This window comes from Tupaia chinensis, unplaced genomic scaffold, assembly GCF_000334495.1.
Source record: "Tupaia chinensis unplaced genomic scaffold, TupChi_1.0 Scaffold139757_1, whole genome shotgun sequence".
NCBI lineage: Eukaryota > Metazoa > Chordata > Mammalia > Scandentia > Tupaiidae > Tupaia > Tupaia belangeri.
Window position 1 is genome coordinate 4,017,880 of NW_006199637.1, and position 26,978 is coordinate 4,044,857.

Consider the following 26,978-nt stretch of genomic DNA (forward strand, 5'->3'; position numbering starts at 1 on the left):
ATACTAAGCATGGGAGAAAATTTCCTCACTGATGAAGAATACCTACAGAAAAGCTTCAGTTAATATCACATGTAAAGGTTAAATTTTAGAATATTTTCACCCTAATGTTGGGGAAAAGACAAAGAACTCCACTTTTATCTCTTGCGTTCACAATTATACTAGAAGACCTAGTCAGTGCTACATTGGTAAGAACAAAAGGATGTGGGGACCAGCAGATGGTGTAATGGTTACATCGCTGGATTCCCACATGTTGACCACAGTTCAAATCCCAGACCTGGCAACTTAAAAAAAAAAAAAAAATCTCATGCCAGGAGTGTGTGCATGCATGTCCAAAATCCTGAGAGGAGAATAGAGGAGAAGGGATTGCGGTATGGACGTCCTCCCTGGTGGGAAATGACTTCTCCCTTTCTGTCTCTGTCTCTGCAGCGAGTACACATACCCTACAGCAAAAAAAATCTCTAAAAACATTAACTTAAAAAAAAGGATGTAAGTCTATAAAAGTACAAAATGAAGTGGTTTTTATTTGAAGATGACATGAGTGTGTATAGAAGGTACTAAGGAATCTGCAAAAATACAGAACAGATAAGCAAATTTATAGAAATCTTGCAAGATACTAAGTCCATAGAGATATAAAAACCAAGTATATTTCTCTCTACTAGTAATGAACAATTAGAAAGTGAATTTTATGAAAGTCACTGTTACTATAAGATTAAACATCAAATACTCATGGATGGGTGCATTTGTGCCCAAGATCCCAGGAGAAGAATGGAGGAGAAAAACTGTGGTGTGGCCATCCCCCCAGGGGGTGATTTCTCACTTTCCCTCTCACCGTTCTCTGTCTCTCTCTCTCTGGCAAGTACATGCACCATATGGCAAAAACTTCTAATATATATGTGTGTGTGTGTTTTAGGGAGCCATCTCTCTCCGCTTCTCCTAACAGTTGGTGTGGCCTGGCCCCGTCTACACTTGGTTGAATCCACAGATGCAGAGCCCACAGAAGCGGAGGGCCAGCTGTGTGTCAGTACTAGACACGTGTACCAGTTTATGTGTGCATCCTCATAGGAACGTAGTGGGGAAAGCTGCAAATGGAGATTCTCGCTTTGTTCCTCCCCCCAAAAGTCATTTATCCTTCAGGATTTCAGAATCCTTTCCTTAAGAATCTAATATCAGATTACAATCTTTGGACCAGCAGATGGCATAATGGTTGGACTCAAGCATAGTTGACCATAGTTCGTGTCCCAGATGCAGCGGCTTAAACCTCACGCCAGGCACATGTGCCCGCGTGCCCCGGATCCCAAGAGGAGACTGGAGAAGGGAGCCATTCCCCGGGGCGGGGGGTGGGGGTGGGATGATTTCTCGCTTTCTGTTCCTTTGTCTCTCTGGCATGTGCACAGATCCTATAGCAAAAATCTCTCTCCAGAAAAAAAAAAAAGCTGATATCAGAGCCAGCCCTGCAGTGCTGTGGTTAAGCCCTGTGTCCTGGGAGCCAGATCTAGCATGGCTGGCCATGGTTCAAATCCCTGCACTGGCAGCACAGGCTGGTGCTTGGGCATACCAAGTCCTTACAGGATGGAGAAATGGAGGAAATTTTAAAAAATAAAATCTAGTATCAGTTCTCATATCTGACTAACATTATAACTCTAATCATTAGAGAGTAGAACAGAATATTAAAAAAAGTCTGTGTAAAAGAAAAGTGTTGTTGGGACCAGCAGTTGGCGTAATGGCTATGTTGCTGTACTCCTATGTAGTTGACTGAGGTTCGAGTCCTGGACCTGGTGGCTTAAACTCATGCTGGGCACGTATGTGAGCATGCCTAAGATCCTGAGAGGAGAATGGAGGGGAAGGGATTGCAACATGGCCATCCTCCCGGGGGGTGATTTCTCGCTTTCTGTCTCTCTGTGTCTCTGTCTCTGGCATGTGCCCTATAGCAAAAACCTCTCAAAAAAAAAAAAAAAGTACTGTTTAATTAAACCTTACAAATGCCCTCAATCAGAGTTGAGTTGTTTATAAATGTATAAATACAATAAATTAAATTTGTTGAAATGGACTACACTGAATTTTTAAAAATTAAGTGTATTTAATGCTATTGTATATAGTCTTGATGACTTTACATGGTACTTTTAAAATTTTGTAAATACAAGCTCCAGAACCTTTTGACCCTGAAAAAGGAGATCCCAGTACCCCTTTACTGCAAACAAGATAAGTCTATTTACACTCGATGGGTCCTGATGCCAGCTCTCTCATTCTTGTGAAAATGATCGTTGTTAGCATGGTCTTGGGGCTGAATACTGATATGGCCCTTTCATCTTTGGTTTATTTTGCAAAGTGTAGTTATCTTATAAATACTGGGCCTCTCCAAAAGGATTCTTCTTGAGGAGATTTCTGTTAAACGGGAGACTCCTAATCCTCTAATCTCACACTGATACAAGTGCTTTGCATAAAGTGGGTGTAGTGCTCAAAAGAATTTATTTATAGCCTGCTAGCTAGGCTTTGTATTGATTTTGTTTTTTCCCCAAAGACCTTGCACAAAGAGAGACCACTGAGCTGTGCAGCAGCCAGGAGTGCACCGCGGGGAGCCTCCAGCTGCAGTGTCCTCACTTCTGCTCCCTGGGGGCCAAGGCCAGCACCTTTTCAGAATGACCTGAAAGAGGACATTAGGAGAGCCGCTGTATTTTCCCAGAGTGCTTAAGTTCCTTAAAACAAACGAACGAACCTATGATGGCGGGCGAATGATTGTAGTAACAGCACCTTCTTCTTTCTTCTGAAAAGAATTAGTTAACTTTATTTATTTATGTATTTAAATTTGACTAGAGAGGGACAGAGAGAGAGAAAGTGAAAATGAGAAAGCAAGCTGCCAGGTCTGGGATTTGAACCAGAGTCGGCCATGTGGGAGCCTGGTGCCTTTAACCACCACGCCACCTGTCGGCCCCAAATAGCACCTTGTTAAAGTTCCATCACAGACAATACTAGCATTGGATATTACATCTGATGTTTTGTTTATCTTTAAGGATTTTTTTTTTTCCTTTGTAAAGAAATGAAAACCTCATTATGGAAAACTTGGAAGAAAGGGGAAAGGAAGGGGAAACCAACACCCCTTGTGTCGCTGGCTCACACTGAGATGTCTCTGAGCCACTTTATTTCAGAAAGCCACATCCCAGCCTTGGGAGCCTCGTCATCTGGTCATCTGCTCAGCTATTACAGGCATGTGCCATTCCCAGAATATCCAAACGACTCCCTAGAACTAAAGCTGAACCATAGCCACGAGATGAGTTGTACACGTTTAATGTCTCCAGACCCTCCTGCAAATAAACAGTCATTGTCAAACATGGCTACATGCAATAATCCTATGGGAAACATTTTAAAAATATATAGGTTCTTGACTTTGTCCCGGACCTGCTGAGTCAGAATCTTTGGGTTCAAAGCCCATTGATCTTTAAATAGAAAGAAAAGGAAACTCCCAGCCTTCTGATTTACAGCTAGTTTGGGAGCTACCACCTTCAACAAACATGGTTGGATTTTTGAGAGATGTTAATAAGCCACAGTTCTCCACGTAGTCTAAGTGGGGTTGGATGATGGGCAGGCTGCCCCTGAGTGTAAAGAAAGTCTCTTGGGTGTCAGGCACATTTCCATGGGGCTCATCCTTCCAGATTCATAAGACAGGAACCTCTGGTATCTTCAGGAGGCTTCAGAAATGCATACAACACTTATAGTTGGCTGGCTGGGTTGGCTCTCCTTCATTTTATAACAGCCTAATTTAACTGTAAGGGGTTTCTTGTTTCTTACTCTCTAGTTTTTAACTCTGTCTTCATCTCATACATGTTGATGGAAAATAACCAACTCTAAAAAATAATTTTTTTCTGGAGAGGTTTTTGCTATAGGGCGTGTGTGTATGCCAGAAAGACAGAGACAGAGAGACAGAAAGTGAGAATCACCCCCTGAGGGGGTGGCCACACCACAATGCCTTCTCCTCCATTTTCTTCATGGGATCTTGGGCACGCACGCACATGAGTTTAAGCCACCGGGTCCAGGACTTGAACCACAGTCGACTACATGGGAGTCCAGCAACATAGCCATTATGCCAGCTGTTCATCCCAAAAAGGCAGGACATGTGGAAGGGGGCGGTCTTGTAGGTTATAGGTAGGTTTTACAGCTTTTAGAGTGGTGATTGGAAAAGGAAGTTTACTGAGATCAGAAAGGAAAGTACATTAACAGTGATAAGGAGGCCTAATATATATCACAAAGATCCTCCAATACTATGGAGGGCAGGATGTGGGAAGAATCCTGTTACTAATGGGCCAGAATCATCAGTCAACATCTATGGGTATGACTCCCCCTAGGCCCTCTGGAAAGGTCTTTGGAAAAATAAGAAAAAGCAGTCAGACTTCTGTCCACAGTCCCCTCTGTTGGCCAAAAATCATTTCTCTGAATGGATGTGTAGGCCACAAAATTGACAAGTCCCATGTTGCTAGGAAGGCTCGTTCCTAGTAGTCAGGTCCCACGTTGCTAGGAAAACTCATTCCTAGGAATCAAGTACCATCATGTTAGGAAGGCTCATTCCTAGGAGTCAGGTACCACCATGGTAGGAAGGAAGGTTCATTCCTAGGAGTCAAGTCCATTGTTAGGCAGTGGAGACCTGGTGGAAGGACTTGTCTGACTGACTCAATAGCCAGTTGTCTCTGGGCGAAGGAAAGAGTCAGGCCTCAAAGTTAAGTAGGGAAGGGAGCAGTTTTTAGAAGTATGAATGGCAAAAATGAAAAATACCTGTAATAACTTGATAGCAATTCATTACAATAGAGGTAAATGACAAAACAATTTTTCTATCATACACAGCAATTTAAGATAAAATTATGACTGAGTATCATTTCAAGAGCATTAAACTCATAAATTCATGATTTGGATATATTAGTACCAATTAACATGTATATAAAAAAAAATTGAAGAAGACTACAGTTGACAATGATCCTTACATAAACTGATATACCGGATTAGCTTTTACAAAAATGAGATTCATCTTTGAGGTTTTCCAGGGGCCCAACTGGAAAAACCCAAAAATGAAAGTTTAGGTCTAAAAAAAAATGTTTAATTTACAATTTTTTTTAAAGAATTTTTTTATTTTTAACATTATTATTTTAATTTCTTTTCATTTGACCAGAGAGGGACAGAGTGAGAGAGAGAGAAGGAAAGCAAGAAACCAAGCCACCAGGTCTGAGACTAGAACCATGGTTGGCCATGTGGGAGTCCAGCGCCTTTAACCACCACGCCACTTGCCAGCCCCACAATTTGATGGTTTTTTTTTTTTTAAAAAAAGTCAAGAACTTATCAGAAAACTCGATACAATATTGGGATACAGCAGGATCATAAGTCACTGAGCATATTTAAGTCTATAATTATAAAACGTTACACAATTAAGTCTATAACCCTTTAAAGCTCTATTTGTAATCAAATTTCACTAAATACAAACGTAAAGCTTAAAAATTTGTTTCTTAAGCAAGTTACCAAGCAGATCAGTACTTAAAAAAAAAAAATCCTTTATTTTAAGTACAGGACCAAAATAACTTTTATTAACTTTTTAGGAAAATATATATAGTGGTTCCCTCAATTTTAGCCAGCTTGTCATATAAAATTTATCATAATAAAATTTTTTTAATAAAATTTACTTTCAGTCTTTGTGACTATTTTTGTCCCTCTGTAGACAGAAGTTTGACTTTTTAAAGTACTTTTTAGAGAGCCTAGGGGGAATCATACCCACAAACATTAACAAATCATTTTTTCCCCATGTAACAAGATTCTTCCTACCTCCTGTCCCTGACCAAAGTATCTTTGTGATGTATATTCAACTGATTACAGTATATTCTTTTGCTTATCTCTTCCCAAAACACAGAACTTCCTTTTCCTTGAGGTATAGATTAAACATTTCTTTTATAAATCTCTTTTCAAGATACAAATCTTCCCTTCTAATCACCAACCTAAAAATTGTGAAACCCACCTATAACCTACATGCTCCGCTTCCACATGTCCCGCCTTTTTGGGCCAGACCAATGAAAATCTCTTGACTAATTTTGTCTGTCATTCTCAAAATCAAATTAAAAACAAAAACAAAAACAAAAGCTATACCTGATCACCCGGAAAAAGACATTTTTGCCTCCTCTCCGGGCCTAGGTCATTCATATTTCTACTAAAAAATAAACCTTATTAATTATTAATTTTTGAGTTATTTTCCGTCGACATTTGGAACTCAAATTTTAACCCAATATATCTTAGACCTAGTATTTGTCCCTTTTTTCTAATTAAATATGTATTTATTTTAGTCATCTGACTTTAGCGCAAATACTTTACCATACCGCAAATTTTACAAAAATATATTTTTTTCTTGCTTGCTGTTTTCTACCTTGTGCTAGTTTGTCCTCTGAATAGTCTTTTGGGAAACTCCCCTCAGAAGAAAAAATAAATAAGAGATGATTCTAACTAACTCTGGCCAGACCTTTCCGTTACTGTCAAATAAGACCACAGAACTGTTCCATTCTGTGCCCACAGATAGACCCAGTTCTCAGTGGCAGGTAATCTAATCAAGGTGTCAGCCGTTTGTGTGACCCCATCCTTTTACCCATCCCATACTAAGACATCAGTCTTCTAGGTAAGGTGGGCTGAAACAGTTTTGGGCTTTAAATCCCCCCCAAGGGGCTTTACTGTACTTTATATAATCTTAAATAATCTTTTATTTAGACTGTCCCCACAAAAACAAACAAACAAAACTATGTTAAAAAGAATTATTGCTATGCCTTATTTGTGGATTTTTTGCTCAAATGACATTTCAATGTTCTGTAACTTTGTATGTATAATTACATATATCAACCTTAATATATACTATTTTTTACCCTTTTGTAACCTTATATTTTTTTTAAAGAGAGAGAGAGAGAGAAAAGTGAGAAACAAACCACCCAGTCTGGGATTCAAGCCATAATCAGCCATGTGATAATCCAGCATCTTAACCATTATACCACCTGCCAGCCCTCATAACCTTGATTTTTTATAAGAAATTTGACTTGTTATGTAACAACTATTTTTTTAAGTATCAAAAAAATTTTAACATTTTTTTCTATAGAACAAAACAATCCTATGGATCCCCCCAAATGTTTTTTTCTCTACAAGAGTTAGAAGCCAAGTTGGGGGACCAGCAGTTAGTGTAATGGCTATGTCGCTGGACTCCCATGTAGTCGACCGTGGTTCCAGTCCCGGACCCGGTGGCTTAAAACTCACGCCAGGCGCATGTGCGTGCGTGCCCAAGATCCCGAGAGGCGAATGGAGAAGGGATTGCAGCGTGGCCATCCCTCCTGGGAGGTGGTTTCTCGCTTTCTGTCTCTCTGTCTGTCTGGCGAGCACACGCACCCTATAGCAAAACAAAAAAACCTCTTAAAAAAAAAAAAAAGAGTTAGAAGCCAAGTGAAAAAACTACAGTTTACATTAACCAAAGTATTTTAACTTAAATGATGACAAGTACTTTACCAATAGTAATTTAACATAGCATAATTACTTTTAATATAGCATAATTCCTTTGAAGATCTAAAATTACCTGAAATTGGGACCAGCAGTTAGCGTAATGGCTATGTTGCTGGACTCCCACGTAGTCGACCGGGGTTCACATCCCGGACCCGGGGCTTAAACTCACACCGGGTGCTTGTGCATGTGTGCCCAAGATCCTGAGAGGAGAATGGAGGAGAAGGGATTGCAGTGTGGCCACCCCCCTGGGGAGCGATTTCTCACTTTCTGTCTCTCTGTCTCTCTCTCTCTCTCTGTCTGGCGAGCGCACGCACCCTGTGGCAAAACCTCTAAAAAAAAAAATTACCTGAAATTTTTATAACATTATACTTATAATCACCACATTTATCTTTAAAAACTATATGCTTGCGCTTTCTAAATACCAAAAGGTATGAGAAAGTCAGGTATTTATTTCCCTATTAACTTTTTATAACATGTTAAACATGTATACATATGGATAGTAGATATTTACCTTAAGTTGCTGATAACTCTGAAATCTATTTTTACTAAATCAGTAATGCCAAAACAATTTTGTAGTTTGATTGGTAAAACCTAGGCTGATAATTATGAAGATACCTTTCATTTTATTTTAAAATTTGTAGCAGGCTTATTTACTTAAGTCACGTGAACTTGGAAGCATTTGGATTAAATGCTATGAGTGCTCTTTATATACATGCCAAATGTAATAGAATTCCTTAAGGGCTTTGCCACATAAACATAACATACAACATACATAAACACGTGCACGACACAAGCGAACATATAAGAAAGTTATAACGGTATCCCTGGGTCGGCCTCACCCTTCCTACCTGACTCTTGGCAGCAGGAAGGTTGTTACCGTCCTCCTGATAATCCGACATACACACAGACACTTTCCCTGCAATGGGACAGAAGTCCCAGGAAGTGCTTCCAGGTATAGATGCTAATTCCTTCAAAGACTACCCTGGACCTGTGTGATGAGATTAACTTCCTCGCGTGAGAGATATGCAAGTGCAGGAAAAGAAAAATGCAAGAATCAAAACAAAGAAACCAGATACTAATGACAGACCTTCCCCTGTTAAAAATGTTTACTAATCTCCAGATTAAATGTCAATACCTAACCTCATGCCTAAGGCAGTCGGCCTTCTGGTAGCTGCCCACCCATATGCCTTTTAGACCATGAGACAAAAGAATCAACTTCCCTGTAGTTCCTGTACTGGGTGTAGGACCCATGCACCCCAACTTCCTGCATCATTATCTTAAAACTATGAATCCAACTTGAAAATAAGTGCTAAGATTGGGATTTAAAAACAAAAACAAAAACAAAAAAAAAAAAAATAAAACAAAACAAAAACCCAGACTTTTCTAAGGGACTTGGAATCCAAGGTTCATTTACATTGTAATGACCCACAGTAAAAGAAAAACTACTCAAGGTTTGCAGTTCGAGTCCTGGGCCTGGCGGCTTGCTTTCTCACTTTCTCTATCCCTCTCTAGTCAATTAAAATAAATAAATAAATGTACAACTAAAGTTAAATAAAATAATTCTTTAAAAAAAAAAGAAAAACTACCAGCTGATGACATGATCAGCATAGCTGGATCCCACATGGTTGACTGTGCAATTCAAGTCCCAGCCCCAGGGACTTGAGAAACACACTGGGCACGTATGCATGTGTGCCCAAAATCCCAAGAAGACAATGGAGGGGAGGGGACTGCAGTATGGCCATTCCCCCCTGTGGAGTGCTTTCTCACTTTCTGTCTCTGGCAAGTGCATACTCTCTATAGCAAAAAGAAAAAAAAAAAAGAAGAAAAAGAAATACTGGGTCATTACAAAAAGCATGACATATTTTTCTATGCAGATTGTGTCATGACTTTTCCAACAACCCAATACCAGCTCTCTTTTCATCCTCATATTTTACTGGCTTATGTGATATTAATTTAAATGATGTAATGGCAAATGCAACTAGGAACAAACAGCTAACCCTGTTACACATGCAACTCCCCTGACAGGAGCAGAAGTATGAGAGGGTGCCAGGGTGCAGGGTGTTGTCCGGAAGCAGTGGCAGAGGTCCCTGTGGTTTCTAGAAGAATAGGAGAGTGTTCCGGTATATCTGTGATGTCTACTGGTAGAGGTCAACTAGAGGCCTTCAGCTGTAGTTTGTTTTTTGTTTTTTGTTTTTAAAGAATTATTTATTTTGGGACCAGCAGTTGGTGTAATGGGTATGTCACTAGACTCCCATGTAGTTGACCACGGTTCGAGTCCCAGACCCACCCAGGGGCCCAAACTCATGCTGGGTGCATGTGCGTGCGTGCCCAAGATCCCGAGAGGGGAATGGAGGAGAAGGGATTGCAGTGTGGCCATCCCCCTGGGGGGTGATTTCTCGCTTTCTGTCTCTCTGTCTCTCTCTGGCTTTCTGGCGAGTGCACACACCCTATAGCGAAAACCTTTCCCCCAAAAAAAGAAAAAAATAATAATTATTTATTTTATTTATCATCATCATCGTTATTTTTAATTTGCTACAGGGCACATTCCCTCATCAGTGAGACAGAAAGCATTCACTAGAAAGAGACCTGGTGGGGAGCGAGGGTGATGAGAAAGCAAACTGCCAGGTCAGGGACTCGACCGTGGTCAGCCATGTGGAAGTCTAGCACTTTACCCACCGTGCCTCCTGCTGGCCCCAGCTGTAGATTTTTTCTGGGCCTCTGCTGAGTCGTTTTTGTGGTCTGATGCTTCCTTGAGTTTTAGTTGTGGGAATGTGATGCCTTGACTACAAAGGTGCCAGGATTTTACTAAACCCAAACCACATGCCCTCCTTCTGAGTAAGCGTCTGTGTTCTTCCATGCTCACTTTTAATTCTGGCTCTGCTGCTTGCTAGATAAAATAGAAAATGTGTAATCAGTGTGTTAAAGTTGTATTTTTCAAGATCTGTAGAGTATGGTGCTGCCCCCCACATTATATCATTAAGTCATCTCCACATTGCTTTCAGTCAGCTGTTCCATTTTACAGACAAGAAAAGGAACGTATAGTAAATTGAAATAACTTAAGGTCACACAGCCAGTAAATCACAAAGCTAGAATTCCTAACTAGTCTCCCTATATCCATTCCTATCCCACTGCTATAAATTTTCCTCTTAGAAGCAAAGCAGTGTTACTTGTTTTGTTTTGTTTTGTTTTTTTCTTTTTCTTTTTTTTTGGTGAAGTTTTCACTATAGGGCACGTGCGCTGGCCAGAGAGAGACAGAGAGACAGAAAGTGAGAAATCACCGCCCCGGGGGGATGGCCACGCCACAACCCCTTCTCCTCTTGGGATCTTGGGCACGCACGCATACACACCTGGTGTGAGTTTAAGCCACCAGGTCCGGGACTCGAACCGTGGTCGACTACATGGGAGTCCAGCGACATAGCCATTACGCTAACTGCTGGTCCCATACTTGTTTTTAATAAACTTTATTTAAGGCCAACCAGTGGCATGGTGGTTAAGGTGGCTGGATCTCACATGGCCAATTGTGGTTCGAGTCTTCGATCTGGCAGCTTGAAACAGATCCCGGGCACATGTGCATGTGTACCCAAAATCATGAAAGGAGAAATGGAGAGGAGATTGCATTGTGATTATGCCCCAGTGGGTGGTGTTTTCTTACTCCCCATCTCCCCGTGTCAGTGTCCAGCAAGCATATTTGCCCTCTAGCAAAAAAATAAACCTTTATTTAAACAATTTTAGATTTACAGAAAAATGTCAAAGACAGTAACAGTTCCCTAAATTCAGCACCCAGTTTTGTCTGTTAACAGAGGTATGATGCGTTCATTGCAATTAATAAACCCATATTGATCATTCCTGTTAAGTCTGTACCTTATTCAAGTATTCACCAACCTAAATACTATCGACCTGTTACCCTTTTTCCCTTCTAGGTCCCATCCAGGATACATTATGTGTAGTTGTCCCCTCTCCTTAGGCTCCTCTTGGCCGTGACCGCTTTTCTGACTTGCCTTGGTCTCCATGCCGGGCAGTTGTGAGGAGTATTGGTCACTCATATGGCAGCAGGTCCCTAAAGGATTTGTCTCATGTTCTCCTCTCAATTAGACTGGGGTTATGGGCTTGGGGGAAGAAGAGTTAAGTGGGATGGTGCTGTTTTCATGACTACATCAAGAGTGTGTGCTCTCTGGGGCCAGCAGATGGCATAGCGGTTAGGTCGCTGGACTCCCACATGCTGACCTGGGTTTCAAGTCCCAGACTTGGTGGCTTGAAAATCGTGCCAGGTGTGTGTGCGTGCCTGCCCAAGATCCTGGGAGGAGAATGGAGAAGGGATCGCAGCATGGCCATTCCCCCGGGAGGTGATTTCTCACTTTCTCTCTCACTGTCTCTTTCTCTCTCGCCTTGGCAAGTGCACATGCCCTAAGGCAAAAACCTCAGGGAAAAAGAAGAATGTGTGCTGTCAACATGATTTACTGCCATCTCTGTTGACCTTGATCCCTGGAGGAGGCAATGTGTGGTTTCTCCAACAAAGTTACTCCTTTTCCCCCTTTCTGTACTATTCTTTTGGGAAGGAATTTACAATATGTAGGCCGTGAAGGAATGGAGAGTTCAGTGCCACCTCTGTTATTCTGGGGGTTTTGTGTGTGCGCGATGTGTTTCTGCCGTAGGGCACATATGCTCACTGAAGACAGGCAGGCAGGTGAGGGTGTGTGTGAGAAAGCATCCCCCCAGGGGGGAAGGCCAGGCCACAGTTCCTTCTCCTTTATTCTCCTCTCGGGGTTTTGGGTACGCACACGCATGTGCTCAGTGTCTTTTTCAAGCCGTCGAGTCTGGGACTTGAACCACACTGTGGGCCATATGGGATCTAGCTGCCTTAACCACCATGCTACCGGCTAGCCCTAGGTACCACCTCTTTATGGCAGAGTATATACATACATTATTTGGAATTCTTCTGTGTGAGAAATTTGTCCGTGCTCCTTTCATTCGATTACTGGGTCACATTTAGAAGGAAAGGCCAATACCTCTCCTACTGATCCGGGCCCTAGAGTGGTCTCCTCACTTGTCGTGAACACTGACCAGAGTTTGCTGCTCCACGACACCGGCCTGAGCGTACCACCTGCAGCAGCTGCCGGGCCTTTGCACTGGCCCTGCCTTCCGCCCAGCACGCGCTCCCCTCAGAAGTCCACCCTGTTTGCTTCCTCGCTTCTCTGAGTTTCAAAAGCCCTTTATACCCATTGTCTCCCAGTTCACTCTGTGTCCTTACCCTGGATATCTTCATGGCATTTGTCACTGTTGGTGGACATACCTGTTGTCTTGATGTCTTTCTCCCAGGGGGGTGTAAGCTCCACGAGGGCGGGGACTGCGTCATCTCTGCAAGCGCGTCCCAAGTTGCTTCCGCAGAGCCTGGCTCACTGTAGGCGCTCAGGAAATGTTTTTGTTTTAATTGCCAGAGGACACGTTCACTTTCCAGAGAGAGACCGAGAAAGGAGAGGGGGAAAGCCTCTCTCAATGGGGTGTGGTCCTGCCACAGTCCCTTCTCCACTTCTCCATCCGGTCAGGATTTGGGGTATGTTCATCAATACACCCGGCAGCTTGGAGACCAGGATTTGAACCGTGGTTGGCCATGTGGAATCCCAGTCCCTTGCCCACTAGGCTGTAGAGCTGGCACAAAGTATTTATTGAATAAATGAATGCCCAAACTATTTAATTTTGAAAGGCATAATCTTCAGGTCTCTCTGGCCAAAATATTGAGTTGTCGGAAAAGTCATGACACATTTTTTTCTATACAAAACGCATCGTGACTTTTCTGACGATCCAGTGGAGCCTTTATCTTCTTGAACTAATAATTCTTTTTTATATTTTTCCCCTTCTGTCCTGGAGACATTTTAGGAAGGGAGACCTGGCTTTTTTTTTTTTTTTTTAAGGAGTACTTCAGGGTATAAGATGGTAAATAAGTAACATCTAAGTTTCTTTATTGTTTAATATGCACTTGTCTGTATTCAGAACTGGGTCAAAATAAGCCTTCATCACACACTCACCTGGAGGAAGGTCCCCCTGCTGCTTCCTCGAGGGTTGCCTGGGTGATGCCGGTGGCCAGGCAGGTTGGGAATCTCCCTGCACCCTCACTACCTCATGTTCAAGCAACAGCATTTTAGGAACCCAAAGCATCTTACCCGGTTAGGAACCTATTGATAATGACTTGCAATTTCTGTATTAACCTCGCCTGTGGAAGATGCCCCAGTGGTGCAGTCCGGTACTCAAAACTGGAAAGATTTTTTTTAGACTTCTAGTGAAATACCGCAGAAGTTTTGTTTGTTTGTTTGTTCTGGTTTGTCATATAAAGGAAATTCCTCTTAGAGCTCATTTCCTCATCTGTAATTTTCCTTGGTCCCACTCTCGTAAGGAGCCATTATTTATTTTTATCTTTTTAATTTTTTTTTTTTTTTTGGCCACAGGACATGTGCACTCCCAGAGAGAGACAGAGAGAGGGAAAGTGAGAAATCACCCCTTCCCCCGCTGCTAGGGGTGCAGTCCCTTCTCTTACATTCTCCTCTTGGGAGTTCGGGCACACATGCACACATACCCAGCATGATTTTCAAGCCACCAGGTCTGGGACTCAAGCCACAGTCTACCATGTGGGAATCCAGTGCCCTTAACCACCATGCCACCTGCCGGCCCCTCCAGGAGCCATTACTTTTATCTCCAGCTTATGGGAACTGTAAATTTTACTCATAGCCAGGTTCAGTCTCAAGCCATTTCTCTGAAGCTCAACGCAGGCTCTCACAAGACCGAATACAAATTTACTCAGCTGGCGGCTGGTCCATGCTTCTGAAGAAAGACGAATCATCCTCTCTTTTCTTTCAAAGAAGAAATTTATTTGGTAACTCAGTACGAAGCCTCCCACCCACATTCGCTGTGCTGTTTGGCCCCTGTTTATTTAGAAAACGCTGCATGGAAAGAATTACTTATGCAGTCTTCAAGCTTGAGACAGGAAGCAGTTTGTGCTTCATGGCAGATCTTGTTTGGGGGTGGGGGGGAAGCAAGAGTGCAGGGTGAGGCCTAGCCATCCCAGCCCTCGCTGAGAGCTCCATTCCAGCTAATCAATAAAGAGAACCTCAGCCTTCCCTATGTTGTGCTAATTGACTCCCATATCCTTAAAGGAGGTAAGATATGCAAATCACAACCACATGATTTCGCCAAAGAAGTCAGGCAAATGGCCCTGCTCAGCCTTTTAGTCATTAGGAAATTCAAGTTGAATCCACAGTGAGATACCACTTCACACCCACTAGGGAGACTGTGGTCAAAAAGACAGACAATACATGAGGGTGGGAGATGGCAGAGGGTGAGATAGGGAGTCAAGGATGGGGAAAAAGGCAAAATATACAGGAAACAAGAAATGGAAAATTATTTGTTGACGATAACTCGTATGTTGATGTGCTTGACTGAGCCAATGTACTGTGTATTCTGGATGGGAAAAATCTCATTTTGGATGCTATAATGATGTACAGTGTATGAATGTAAATAAAAAAATTTTAATTTAAAAAAATCTAAAAAAGGAAATCTGAACTCTTAAAAAAAAAAAGACAATACAGTGCTGGCAAGGAACCTTTATGCGTGCTGACAGGAATGTAAAATAATGCAGTCGTTTTGGAAAACAGTTGGGCAGTTTCTCAAAAGGCAGTTACCATGTGAGCCACAGTTTCCTCCTAGGTACCAAAGAGGAATAAAAACATTACCTCTACACAGCTGTTCAAGGCAGCAGCATTGAAAATAGCCCCAAACTGGAAGTTGCCCAAATGTCCCCCAGCCATTAAATGGAGGAATGAAACGTATATCTATATAATGGAATATTACTTGGCCATAAAAAAGGAATGCAGTCCTGGCATATGCTACAATATGGATGAAATTTGGAAACATTTGCTAAGTGGAAGAAGCCAGACAGGCCAGCAGGTGGTATGGTGGTTTAAGGCATAGGGCTCCCACATAGCCAACTGTGGTTCAAGTCCTGGACCTGGCAGCTTGCTTTCTCACTTTTCTCTCTCTCTCTGGCGAGTGCATGTGCTCTATAGCAAGTTTAAAAATAATCATAAGTAAAATAAAATAATTCCTTAGTGAAAAGAAAGACGATATAAAAGATTATATGTTCTTTTTATATGAAATATCTAAAATAGAAAAATCCATCAAGACAGAAAGTAGAGTGGTAAATACGTGAGGAGGGAATAGGGAGCGACTAGTAATAGGCAAGGAGTTTCTTTTGGGGGTGATGGTTTCATGACTTTATAAATATGCTAAAAAGCCCTGAATTGTATACTTCGAAAGAGTATATTTTTATGAGATGTAAAATATATCTTAATTTTTTAAAAACTCACAGTTGGAAACCTCACACTCACTAGGATGGTTAAGACCAAAAGCCAGTAGCAATCATTGGGGGGGGGGGGCAGAGAAACTGGAACTCTCATGCATTATTAATGGGATTGTTAAATGCGCAGCCACTTTGGAAAATAGCTTGTCAGTTCCTCAAATGTTACATGTAGAGTTACCATATATCTCAGCAGTCCTACTCCCAGGTATTTGCCCAAGAGAAACAAAGCTGTATATCGACAGGAAGACTTGTAAATGCGGCCCAGCCATGGTGTCACAGGCCATAGGTGTCACATCGCACTGCTCTGCGATGCTGGAGCCATCTAAGACTCTGCTTCCTGTCCTGGGTCTGTCTGAGCAGGCTGGGCATGTCTGTGATCCTGGCTGGCTGCAGGGCTTGTGGGAGGACAGTGGTATGAAGACCCTATTGAAGATGCCCCTTCCTGCTCTCTCCACCCACCTATGAAAGAAAGAAATAAAATAAATTTTATAAAATAAATAAACGAGTGAAACTTGAATAAGTAAATGGGTAGACAAAGACATAAATGGAAGTTCTTTGACTATTTATAATAGCCAAAAGCTGGAAACAATGGAACTCAACAAAGAAAAGGAAGAAATGGAGCAACATAGATGAACCTCAAAAATATGTTGGGGCCAGCAGGTGGCATAGTGGTTAAGGTGCTGGACTCCCACATGGCCGACCACGGTTTGAGTTCCACACCCAGTGACTCAAAACTCAGGCTGGGCACGTGTGTGTGCGTGTGCTCACGCACCTGCCCAAAATCCCAAGAGGAAAATGAAGAAGAGATTACAGTGTGGCCATCCCCCATGGGGTGATTTCTTGCTTTCTGTCTCTTTTCCCTGAGAGCACATGCCCTATAGCAAAAATCTCTCAAAAAAAAAAAAATTAGTATTAATACTGGGTCATCAGAAAAGCCATGATATTTTTATATGTGTTTCTTTACCAAAATGCATCATAACTTTTCCAACAACCCAGTAGTATGAAGGGTCTCCAAAAACTTTATGGAAAATACATATTATGTAAAGACTATGCATAGATTGTTAGATTTTTTTTTTTTTTACCCAAATGAACCCATACTTTAATTCTTATTTTTCATGAACTTTAAAAATTCCTCTTAGAAGACTAGGGCTGTGTATGTATTTGAATTAAAAAAACACAACTCTCTCCCTACTTTAGACTCGTCCTCCCACTGACTTGAGCTTTAACTTTGATGCCAACAAACAACAAAGGCAGCTTATTGCAGAACTGGAAAACAAAAACAGGTAAGACTGCAAAGTCAAACATGTTCCTGAAGTCCAGGATGACCAGGTGAGTATTTGATCCTTGTTCCTTGAAGATGAGATGGCTTTAAACCATACGGAAGATCCTGCCTCAGTGAATGTAGGCTATCCCAAGCCCAGAGAATGCCCTGGACACTAATTCATGCATGCCATTGGTCCTCGTAGCCCAGAGCCTGCTCACCTGAGCTCGGGCACGTTCTTCCAGGTGCCTTCTCCCACCAGCAGTGGTTCCCCTCCCACTACCGCTCTCTTCATTCTCCTCAGCAGCATTTGTTCTATGGAGTCATCTTATCTGGGCCTGTTTCACTCCTTGTGACTGGTCTTCCTAAGAAAGCCACCCCAAGGTCAGGAGACCAGACAACCCACTATTATGCATGGAAAGATAGAAACCAGGACAACTGGACCCAAAGTATCCAATAGGTAGAGGACTTAGTGGCCAGGCACCGGGCAGGGGTCAGGGGTCAGGGGAAGGAAGTAAGACATGGAAGATGGGAGTTGTTGGTGTTAAGAGGTGGCAAGGTATGTTCCTTTTCCTAGAGAGGACAGGGTAAAGCATTCTGGTTGTTATTCTTCTTTCATGGAGATTTTTTTAAGTTCTTCAGGATTTTTTTTTTTTTTTTTTTTTTTTTTTTTGCTGTTTCTACCACAAGGCATTATTGCATGGGGGAAATGTCAGGTGAAATAGTATAAAAAAGGTGTCTGTTTTGGGCCAGCTGGTGGCATAGTGGTTAAGGTAGCTATATCCCACGTGGCTGACTCTGCAGTTCAAGTCCCAGACCCGGCAGCTTGAAAATCAAGCTGGGTGTGTGTGAGTGCATGCCCAAAGTCCTGAGAGGAGAATAAAGAGAAGGGATTGCAATGTGATGTCCCCCCTTTGGGGATGCATTCTTGCTTTATTTCTCTTTCTCTGGCAAGCACATGTGCCCTATAGCAAAAAATTAAAAAATAAAAAATAAGGTGTCCATTTCACATCATGGTCATTCGGAAACTATGAGCACGAGATGGGTAGTGGAGGCACTTTGAGAGTAAAAACCGCCCAGTGGGACAAGAACGAGCAGTGGGCCGCCAAGCACGAGCAGCCCTCTCTCTCCCCTCCGTCCCCTCTAGAGAGATCCTGCAGGAGATTCAGCGTCTCCGTCTGGAACATGAGCAGGCTTCCCAGCCCACCCCCGAGAAGGCCCAGCAGAACCCCACGCTGCTGGCAGAACTGCGGCTGCTGAGGTAAGTCGGGATGCTGGACCAGCCCGAACCGGTCAACTGCAGGAGGGCTTACGTCTCAGGACGCCAAAGGGTGGCAGTCTGTCGGTTGTTACTAGCCCTGTTGGGACAACGAAGGAGTTCCACCCATCCCGTTGTTGCGTCAGTTCCAGTATCGTCCCCCCTAAGAACTTCAGCCTTCATGACAGCATAAGTAAACACGGCCTCCCTGCCCCTGCGGTGAGCGAGCCCTAGATCAGTGGATGGGAGCAGCATTTATTCTTCTGGGGTTGCTTTGAGAAGACCGTGGTGCTGTAGTCCCTCTTACCGTGCTGATGGGTCTGACTTTGGAGGTGCTTGGCACCTGCCAGTCATCTCCTGCCAGTTCATGTCCTGGCACTCCACAGTCAGGGCGGGGCTCCACTGACAGCAGGGTGCCTCCTGACTCCGGGGAGATGGTGGGATGTGCAGCCAAGTGGGGACCCCTTACACCGTGAGCCTGATACCTTGCCAGTTGGGATTCAGGCTGCTGCGGCCGGGGGTGGATTGCAGCAAGAGGAGCCTGTTGGGAGTCTCTCTCTCTCTCAGAAGAAATAAGTAAACTTAAAAGAGAAAGAATTTAAACAGTACAGGAGAAAACCATGAGAGGTGCAGAGCATCTCATTCTCCTAATAATTCATTTTAGTTCCTAAACTTAGTTGGGCTGCAGTCCTGGTTTCTCATGTGCACTGCCCCGCATCCGCATCCGGGGTATTAGTGCAGTTGGTGTTCTGGCGGGGAGGCTGAGGGCCAGCTTCAGTCCAAGAAATACCTTGTTCTTTCCCTGCCTCAGCTCGGGCACAAGTGACTACTTTTGTATCTAGAAAAGCAAAAAACCATCATCCTTGAGTCTAACAGGCTGGAACTGGGCTTGCTGAAAGTGCTGAGTTATGCTGAAAGGATCTGAAAAGTATCATGGAATTAAGAGGCACAGGGTGAGTCCAAGGATGTCACAGAGGACAACAGGAAGGCCAATGAAGGCATAAAGCCTGAGAAAGCAGAAAGAGCACAGGGTCTTCAAAAAATTCATGGAAGAACCAGCAGTTGGTGTAAAGGGATGTCCCCAGACTCCCATGTGGTCGACCGCAGTTGGAGTCCCAGACCCAGTGGCTCTAACTCATGCTGGCCACGTGTGCGTACGTGCCCAAGATCCTGAGAGGAGACTGGAGGAGAAGGGATTGCGGTGTGGCCATCCCCCCGGGGGTGATTTCTCGCTTTCTACCTCTCTGTCTCTCTCTGTCTGGCGAGCACACGCGCCCTATAGCAAAAACCTCTCCAAAAAAAAAAAAAAAGTTCGTGGAAATGCATAGTACGAAGAAACTGCATGGATTTCAGTTATTTTGCATCAAAATTAATTCATGCTTTATATTTCTGGGTTTCTTTTTCATAAACTTTTTGAAGTCCCATCACAATCTCAAAAGCAGCTTCTATTGGGTCTTCAAAAAAGTCATGGTGCATTTTTGCATAGAAAAATACACCTTGACTTTTCCGATGACCCAATATATCACTCAAGAAAGTGGAGACTAATGCATAAGTGAGCAGGAGCGATTGTGAATGTCTGTGGACAGAACATGTCAGTCCTCTGGGGAGGCATGGGGAGCAGTGGCCCATGTGACCCGTGATGCTCTGCAAGGCGGAGCCACCTGGGAAGGTTCCGGATTTATCTTTGGAGACCTCCCTGAGTGCACCTGGGGACATGCATGCCCATGATCCAGGGCTGGCTGAGGCTGAGGGTGGATCTCAGCATCAGCACTTTGCTGGAGGCCAGCAGGTGGTGTGAGGGTTAAGGTGCTGGACTCCCACATGGTCAACCACAGTTCGAATCCCAGACCTAGTGCTTGCTTCCTCACTTTCCTTCTCTCTCTGTCTTTCTCTGGTCAAATTAAAATAATAATAATAGTAATTCTGAATAAACTTAAACAAAATAACTCTTTAAAAAAGAAGACTTTGTCAGGGTGTTGTGTCTCTCTCTCTCTCACTCACTTATAGGAGAAAAAGCACACTTAAAAAATCTATCTATGGGCTGTCGACCTCCCACTGTATACAAGAGCCCAGCACCAGATGGATGAACCATAAAGACAGTACTTTAAAACTTGTATAGGAAAACGTGGAATTTCTTTAGGGTTTTATAACGAATAATAAATTTTAAGCATTATTAATGAAAGAAATTGGTAAATGCATCTACATTAAGAACTTTTATTTATCAAAAGACATATGAAGGGCGGGATTTATCTGTAGGTATCTGACATCCATCTGGTTTTGATCTATATATATATATGTGGATCTAAGAATGCCAGTACCCGGCTGGTATAATAGAAGAAGACAGAGGGTTTCATCCATAGGATTTAGTGGTTAGAAATCTTGACCACCAGGCTTGTCCTTTCCCCTTTACTATTCTTAGTAGTAGGGTTGTTACCTTATGTGTGACAAACGTGTAAGATAATCAGAAACCTGATAATAAAATGAACACCCGTTAACCCACATTCTATCTGAGAACTCACTTGTAAGTAGCTAAAATCATGTTGTCTGTATACATATGAATGCCTCCTTTTTTTGTTTGTTTGTTTATTTGTTTTGGGGGGGTACTTTCTGCCATAGGGTGCATGCACTTGCCAGAGAGACAGTGAAAGGGAAAGTGAGAAGTCACCCCACCCCCCCCTGGGTGGCGGTGCAGGGACCATGCTTGTAAGTCCCTTGTCCTCTCTTCTCCTCCTAGTATTTTGGGCATGTATGCACATGCACCTGGCATGATTTTCAAGCTACCAGGTCCAGGATTCGACCTGCGGTTGGCCATGTAGGAGTTTAGCACCTTAACCATCATGCCACATGCTAGCCCCAGCTCCTCTTGTTTCTAATCCATTTCCCTGCCTCCATTTCCTCACAGAGACAACCTCTGTTTGGAATTTGCCTTATCATTCTTCCAGGTCTGTTTCATTTGTTGTGTTTTGATTTTTAGAAAGGGTCTTGCTATGTCACAATCTTCCTGCCTCAGTCTCCTTAGCTGGACCTGCAGGCACATGCCACTCCTGGCTCTTAGGGTGGGCCAGGAGTAGAACTCAGGCCTCTCACTTGGCCTCTGCCTGCCAAGTGGCAGCATCTACTAGTGCATGCCTCTCTGGTTTTCTCAACGGTATTATCGCACATATGTGTACTTTTACATTATAAGGTGTTCAATTTTACTTTTTGTTTTGTGATTGTCACAGAAAAATTCTATGCAGAATATTACTCTTTTTTTTTTTTTTTTGGAGAGATTTTCACTGTAGGGCGCGTGCGCTCGCCAGACAGACAGAGAGAGACCTAGAGACAGAAAGCGAGAAATCACCCCCAAGGGGGTATGGTCACGCCGCAATCCCTTCTCCTCCATTCTCCTCTCGGGATCTTGGGAACGCACGCACACACGCCCGGTGTGAGTTTTAAGCCACCGGGTCCGGGACACGAACCGCGGTCGACTACGTGGGAGTCCAGCGACATAGCCATTACGCTAACTGCTGGTTCCCCCGCAGAATATTACTCTTTAGGATTCTTTCATGTTATTGCATGTAGCTATAGTTCATTCATTTGCATCTTGAATTGTAAGTGTTTGGTCATGCACAGTGCTTCCATGGGCTAGCAGGTGCTGAGGTGGTTAAGGCGCTGGATTTCCATGTGGCTGACCGTGGTTTGAGTCCCAGACCTGGGAAGTTGAAAATCAATGACAGGCGTGTGTGTGTGTGTGTGCATGCTCAGAATCCCACAAGGAGAATGGAGGAGAAAGGATGGGTGGAGAGGGGGTGATTTTCACTTTTTTTTTTTTTTTCACTTTTCCTCTCTCTGTCTCTCTTTGGCAAGTACATAGACTCTATGACAAAAACTTAGGTTTTGATTTAACAAAACCTAAAATAATATCACATCCAAGTTCAGAGAAGGAAAGCTTTCTAGAAAAATGGAATGAGTCAGATCCTCCTTATCGAGTACATAACTGTGCTGGAAATTTAGGAAGTGGAAAAGACTAGAAGACAATGAGTCCATCCTAAAAATGTATAATTTAGGGGCCATCAAACAGTGTGGTGGTTGGGGGCTGGATTCTCACATGGCTGACTGCAGTTTGAGTCCTGGACCTGGTGGCTTACTTTCTAACTTTCCCGCTCTCTGTTCTGTCTCTTTCTTATAATTATAGCAAGTTAAAAAAATAGTAATAATAAATTAAATTAATAATTTTTGAATGTATAATCTATTTTTGGAAGTAAGTAATTTGTTTAATAGTACTATATACCGTTAATAAACAGTATGGTTATTGTGTTATAAAAAATTGTGTAGGGAAAGATACAGGTATAGATAGAGATGTAGAGAAGGGAAAGAATCTTGAAGGCACAAATTTGTTTTCAATCATTCATTGAATTGAGCTTTAGAGGACCAGTGATAGGAGATCAAATGAGTCAGGCATTTAGAGACCAGATCTTGGAGTACCTTACTACTAGGTCACTGGAGGGTTTCTAATAATGATTTTGTTAGGTTTCATGCTAATTTAGTGCATGCTAACTGAGCACATACTCGATGCATGATATTTTCTTAATCCTTCAAGACATGTAAAGATGAGTCAGGCTCACCTCCTGACCACAGGGATTTGGATCGTGGTAGGGATGTCACAGTGCAAAGTAAAGTAAGTGCCACAGAGAAGGGCTCGTTGCTCTGGTGACTAAGCAGGCCCTGCCAAAGTAATCAGGAGCAGATTCCTGGAAAGAGGGGACTGACATCTAGGAATTAATCAGGTTTGGAAGAGAGGTAGGACTGGCTTGAGTCAAAATAATAGGGTCTGTCTAAAGAAGAGGGAAGCCATCTGCTCTCTGTCCAGAGCGAAGGAATAGGAGGTGAGGGCTAAGGGTGTGAATGTAGGTGGGAGTTGAGAGCAGCTCTCTCCCTCCGGTAGAAGTATGTGAGCCCGTGTGTAATTAAACATTTTCTAGCGACCACATTGAAGAACTAAAAATAAATAGATGTGATTCATTTTAATCCAGAATCTCTAAAATATTATCGTTTCAACATAGAATCAATCCTTAAAAATCATTGAATGCTTTGCTTCCTCTTTTCCACACTAAGTCTTCAAATTCCAGTGTGCACATTCCACTCTTCGGTGTACTTCAGTTCAGACTAGCTGTGTTTCAAATTCTCAGTCATCCCAAGTGGCTAAGGGCTCCCGAACTGGAGACAGAGATTCGATTGCACAGGCGAAGGGTTAATGATGCCCAAGATTCTATTGAGATCCTTACGTAGGGTGACGAAATGAACTTGGCTTTGCTTCGAGCAACACTTCAACACTCACAGAATCCTCAGATCCATTATCTTAGTTGTTCTTTAAAATGTTATTGTTCTTAGGTCCTTTTTAGAAGAGAGAAAATTGAGGTGAAGTGACTGGTGTGAGGTGCCATGTTTCGTGAACAGTGGCACCAGCACTGCCCCTCCAGGCTCTTGGCTTGGATCCCACTGCCTTTTCCTCACCATGAAAGATGAAATCAGGATGAGTCTCCCAGGAAACCGTGGCATGTACGAGGCAAGGAGCACTTAGATAAAGTGACAGTCGTGGGAATAGAAAGGTAGGCACGTAAGGTTTCCAGGAGAGAGTCCTCTGAATTGGGTTCGGATTGGCTTGAGTGTGAAAGAGGAGAGTACCAAGGAGGACTGGGTTTTCAGCCACGGCGCCTAGAAGAAGAAGCAGAGAGAGAGAGGTGGGGAAAGAGAACCATTTGAGGAGCAAAGTCTTAAGTCTGGTCTTGAACATCATAAGCTATTTATGTTGCTGGACTCCCACATAGTCGACTGTGGTTTGAGTCCCAGACTCAATTTCTCTACTATTTGTTTATATGTGGACTTATTTTTGTATCTTTCTAAAAGAAGCATTTGTCTTCCTGAAATTTTTTTAAAATCATTCGCTTTAGTAATAATATTAGAATGCTTTTGAAGGGGCCAGCAGGTAGCACAGTAGTTGAGGCGCTGGACTCCCACCTGGCCAACTGCCATTTGAGTCCCAGACCTGGCAGCTTGCTTTCTCGCTTTCTCTCTCTCTCTCTCTGTCTATCACTGGTGAGCATGTATGCCCTGTAGCAAATTAAAAATAAATAAATTAATTAAATAATTATTTTTTAAGAATGAATACTTCTTCTCTATGGCAATGTATACTTTCCAAAGCACTCTTAAAATCATTCTCACTTTACAGAAAAGTAGGCGAAATAGATGCCATCACCATTTTAAGCATGAGCTATCAGAGGTTAAATCACTTGCTCAGCATCGCATAACTGGTGGGTGGCAGAATTAGATCTGAAATCCACTTCGCTGGCCTTCAACCCTTCTTTCTGGAATTGGCGGTGGCATAGCAGTAAAACACAACGCCTGAGAGTGACCCACCTGGGAAGGTTCTAGGTTCACCCAGAAAGCTCTCTGAGTATGTCAGGCGTGTGCCGTGCCCATGACCCAGGGCTGAGAAAGGTGGAGGTGGATTGTGGATCAAGACACCGTTGGTGATGCCATCTCTCTTCCTCTGTCTGCTTCTCTCTCTCTCACTCACTCATGGAGAAAGTACATTTTAAAAGTAAGTTTCCTTTCTGATGGGTTTTTCCTCTTGCATAGGCAAAGGAAAGATGAACTGGAGCAGAGGATGTCGGCGCTGCAGGAGAGCAGGCGGGAGCTCATGGTCCAGCTGGAAGGGCTGATGAAGCTGCTGAAGGTAAGCGCGGGGCCCACTTCTGGCCTTCTCCTCCCACCTCTTGGCCCTTCTAGTTGTCTCCTCCCACATCTTCAGCTTCTGCTCTCTGTGAGGTTGGAACAGGAGGCCAGAGGCTTGACTGCCACTATCAAACCAAACTTCAGGTAAATCTACTCAATTTAGCATAATTACTGATCGGTATCAGTGTCGCCTCATGTAGGAGCCCAGTGGAAAAGAATGCACCACTCGGCAAGGATGGTCCACGTGAGGAAGCCCCAGATTCGTGTGTGGAGACCTCCCTGAACACGCCAGGCATACGCCTGCCTATGATCAGGGGCTGCTGAGGCCGGGGTCGATCATGGAAGGGAGGCCATGTTGGAGGTGCCCTTTCTCTTTCATGAAAGAAAAAAAAAAATTAATGTTTTTTAAAAATGAATCTAAGTTAGCATCAAGCCTTATAAAAAGTAACTCGGGACCAGCAGTTGGTGTAATGGCTTTGTCGCTGGACTCCCACATAGTCGACCACGATTTGAGTTCCAGACCCGGCAGCTTGTGTATGCACGCGTGCCCAAAATCCCGAGAGGAGAAATGGAGGAGTAGGGGTTGCAGTATGGCTATCACCCCGGGGGTGATTTCTCGCTTCTGTCTCTCTCTCTCTCTCTCTCTCTGATGAGCACATGCTCCCTATGGCAAAAATCTCTCAAAATAAAATAAAATAATGTTTATAAATAAGATATTAGCTATGTAGGAGCCAGCAGGTGGTATGGTGGTTAAGGCGCTGCACACTCCCACATGGCTGACCATGGTTCGAGTACCGGACCTGGTGGCTTGCTTTCTCAATCACTTTCTCTCTGTGTCTCTGCTCAAATTAAAATAAATGAATGAATAAATAAAATTAAATAAATAATACTTTAAAAATTGTTTTAGAAAGATATTAACCATGTATAAACAATTGTATTTCTCAGCTACTTTCCATTTAAGACAAGTTTTCAAATATTCTACGTAAGTACTTAACAAATGTCATGTTCATTGTAATAAATAGCACAGAGGAAAATGGAACTAGTCAGGGTTCTCCAGAGAAACCACTGACAAGATGCACTTTTGCCACGTAGCATTTCAGTCAGTGACACACCGCATTTGTAATGGTGCTTCCCCTGAGGTTACACACCATACCAGGTAGCCTAGGTATGTAGTGGGCTGTACCCTCTAAGCTTGTGCGAGTGGGCTCCATGATGGTTGCACATGACGGAGTGGCCCGATGGTGCATTTCTCAGACTGCCTGCCTGTATTAACTAGGCATGACCCTGTACAGATGTATACGAGGGGTGTTATCGTAGGAACTGGCTCACACAGTGGTGGAGGTGGACAAGCTCACGGCACCCTGTCTGCAGTCTGGAGATCCAGGAAAGCCACAGTGTGATTCGGCCTGCGGCTGAAGGCCTGAGAACCAGGGAACTGATGTAATCCCAGACTGGGAGGTGGGTCACCGGTGTAAGTCCTGGAGTCTAAAGACCCAAGAACCAGGGGAGCTCCAACATCTGAGCAGGCGAAGAGGAAAGTCCTAGCCCCAGAAGAGAGAGCTAATTTGCCCTTCCTCTGCTTTTAGTGCCATTCTGGTCTGTCTCATTGATATGCGCCCATACCTGTGAAGGCGGATCCTACTCAGTGTCCTCATTCAAATGCCAGTCTTTCTTGGGAACCAGCAGTTAGCGTAATGGCTATGTCACTGGACTCCCACGTCGTCGACTGCGGTTCGCATCCCGGACCCAGTGACTTAAAACTCACGCCGGGCGCATGTGCGTGCATGCCCTAGATCCTGAGAGGAGAATGGCGGAGAAGGGATTGTGGCGTGACCATCCCCCCTGGGGGGTGATTTCTCGCTTTCTGTCTCTATGTCTCTCTCTGTCTGTCTGGCGAGCGC

General features: G+C 43.4%; 1 protein-coding gene across 13 annotated transcripts in view; it reads left to right on the forward strand.

Annotated features, from left to right (window-relative positions):
* Positions 1-26,978, forward strand: part of DTNB (dystrobrevin beta) — a 275,346-nt gene that overhangs the window by 208,800 nt on the left and 39,568 nt on the right. For all 13 annotated transcript variants that reach the window (XM_014593108.1, XM_014593114.2, XM_014593115.2 and 10 more), the window contains 3 exons: positions 17,042-17,127; positions 18,253-18,366; positions 24,982-25,078. In XM_014593108.1, coding sequence (XP_014448594.1) covers positions 17,042-17,127; positions 18,253-18,366; positions 24,982-25,078 — 297 coding nt within the window. The remainder of the gene's footprint in view (positions 1-17,041; positions 17,128-18,252; positions 18,367-24,981; positions 25,079-26,978) is intronic.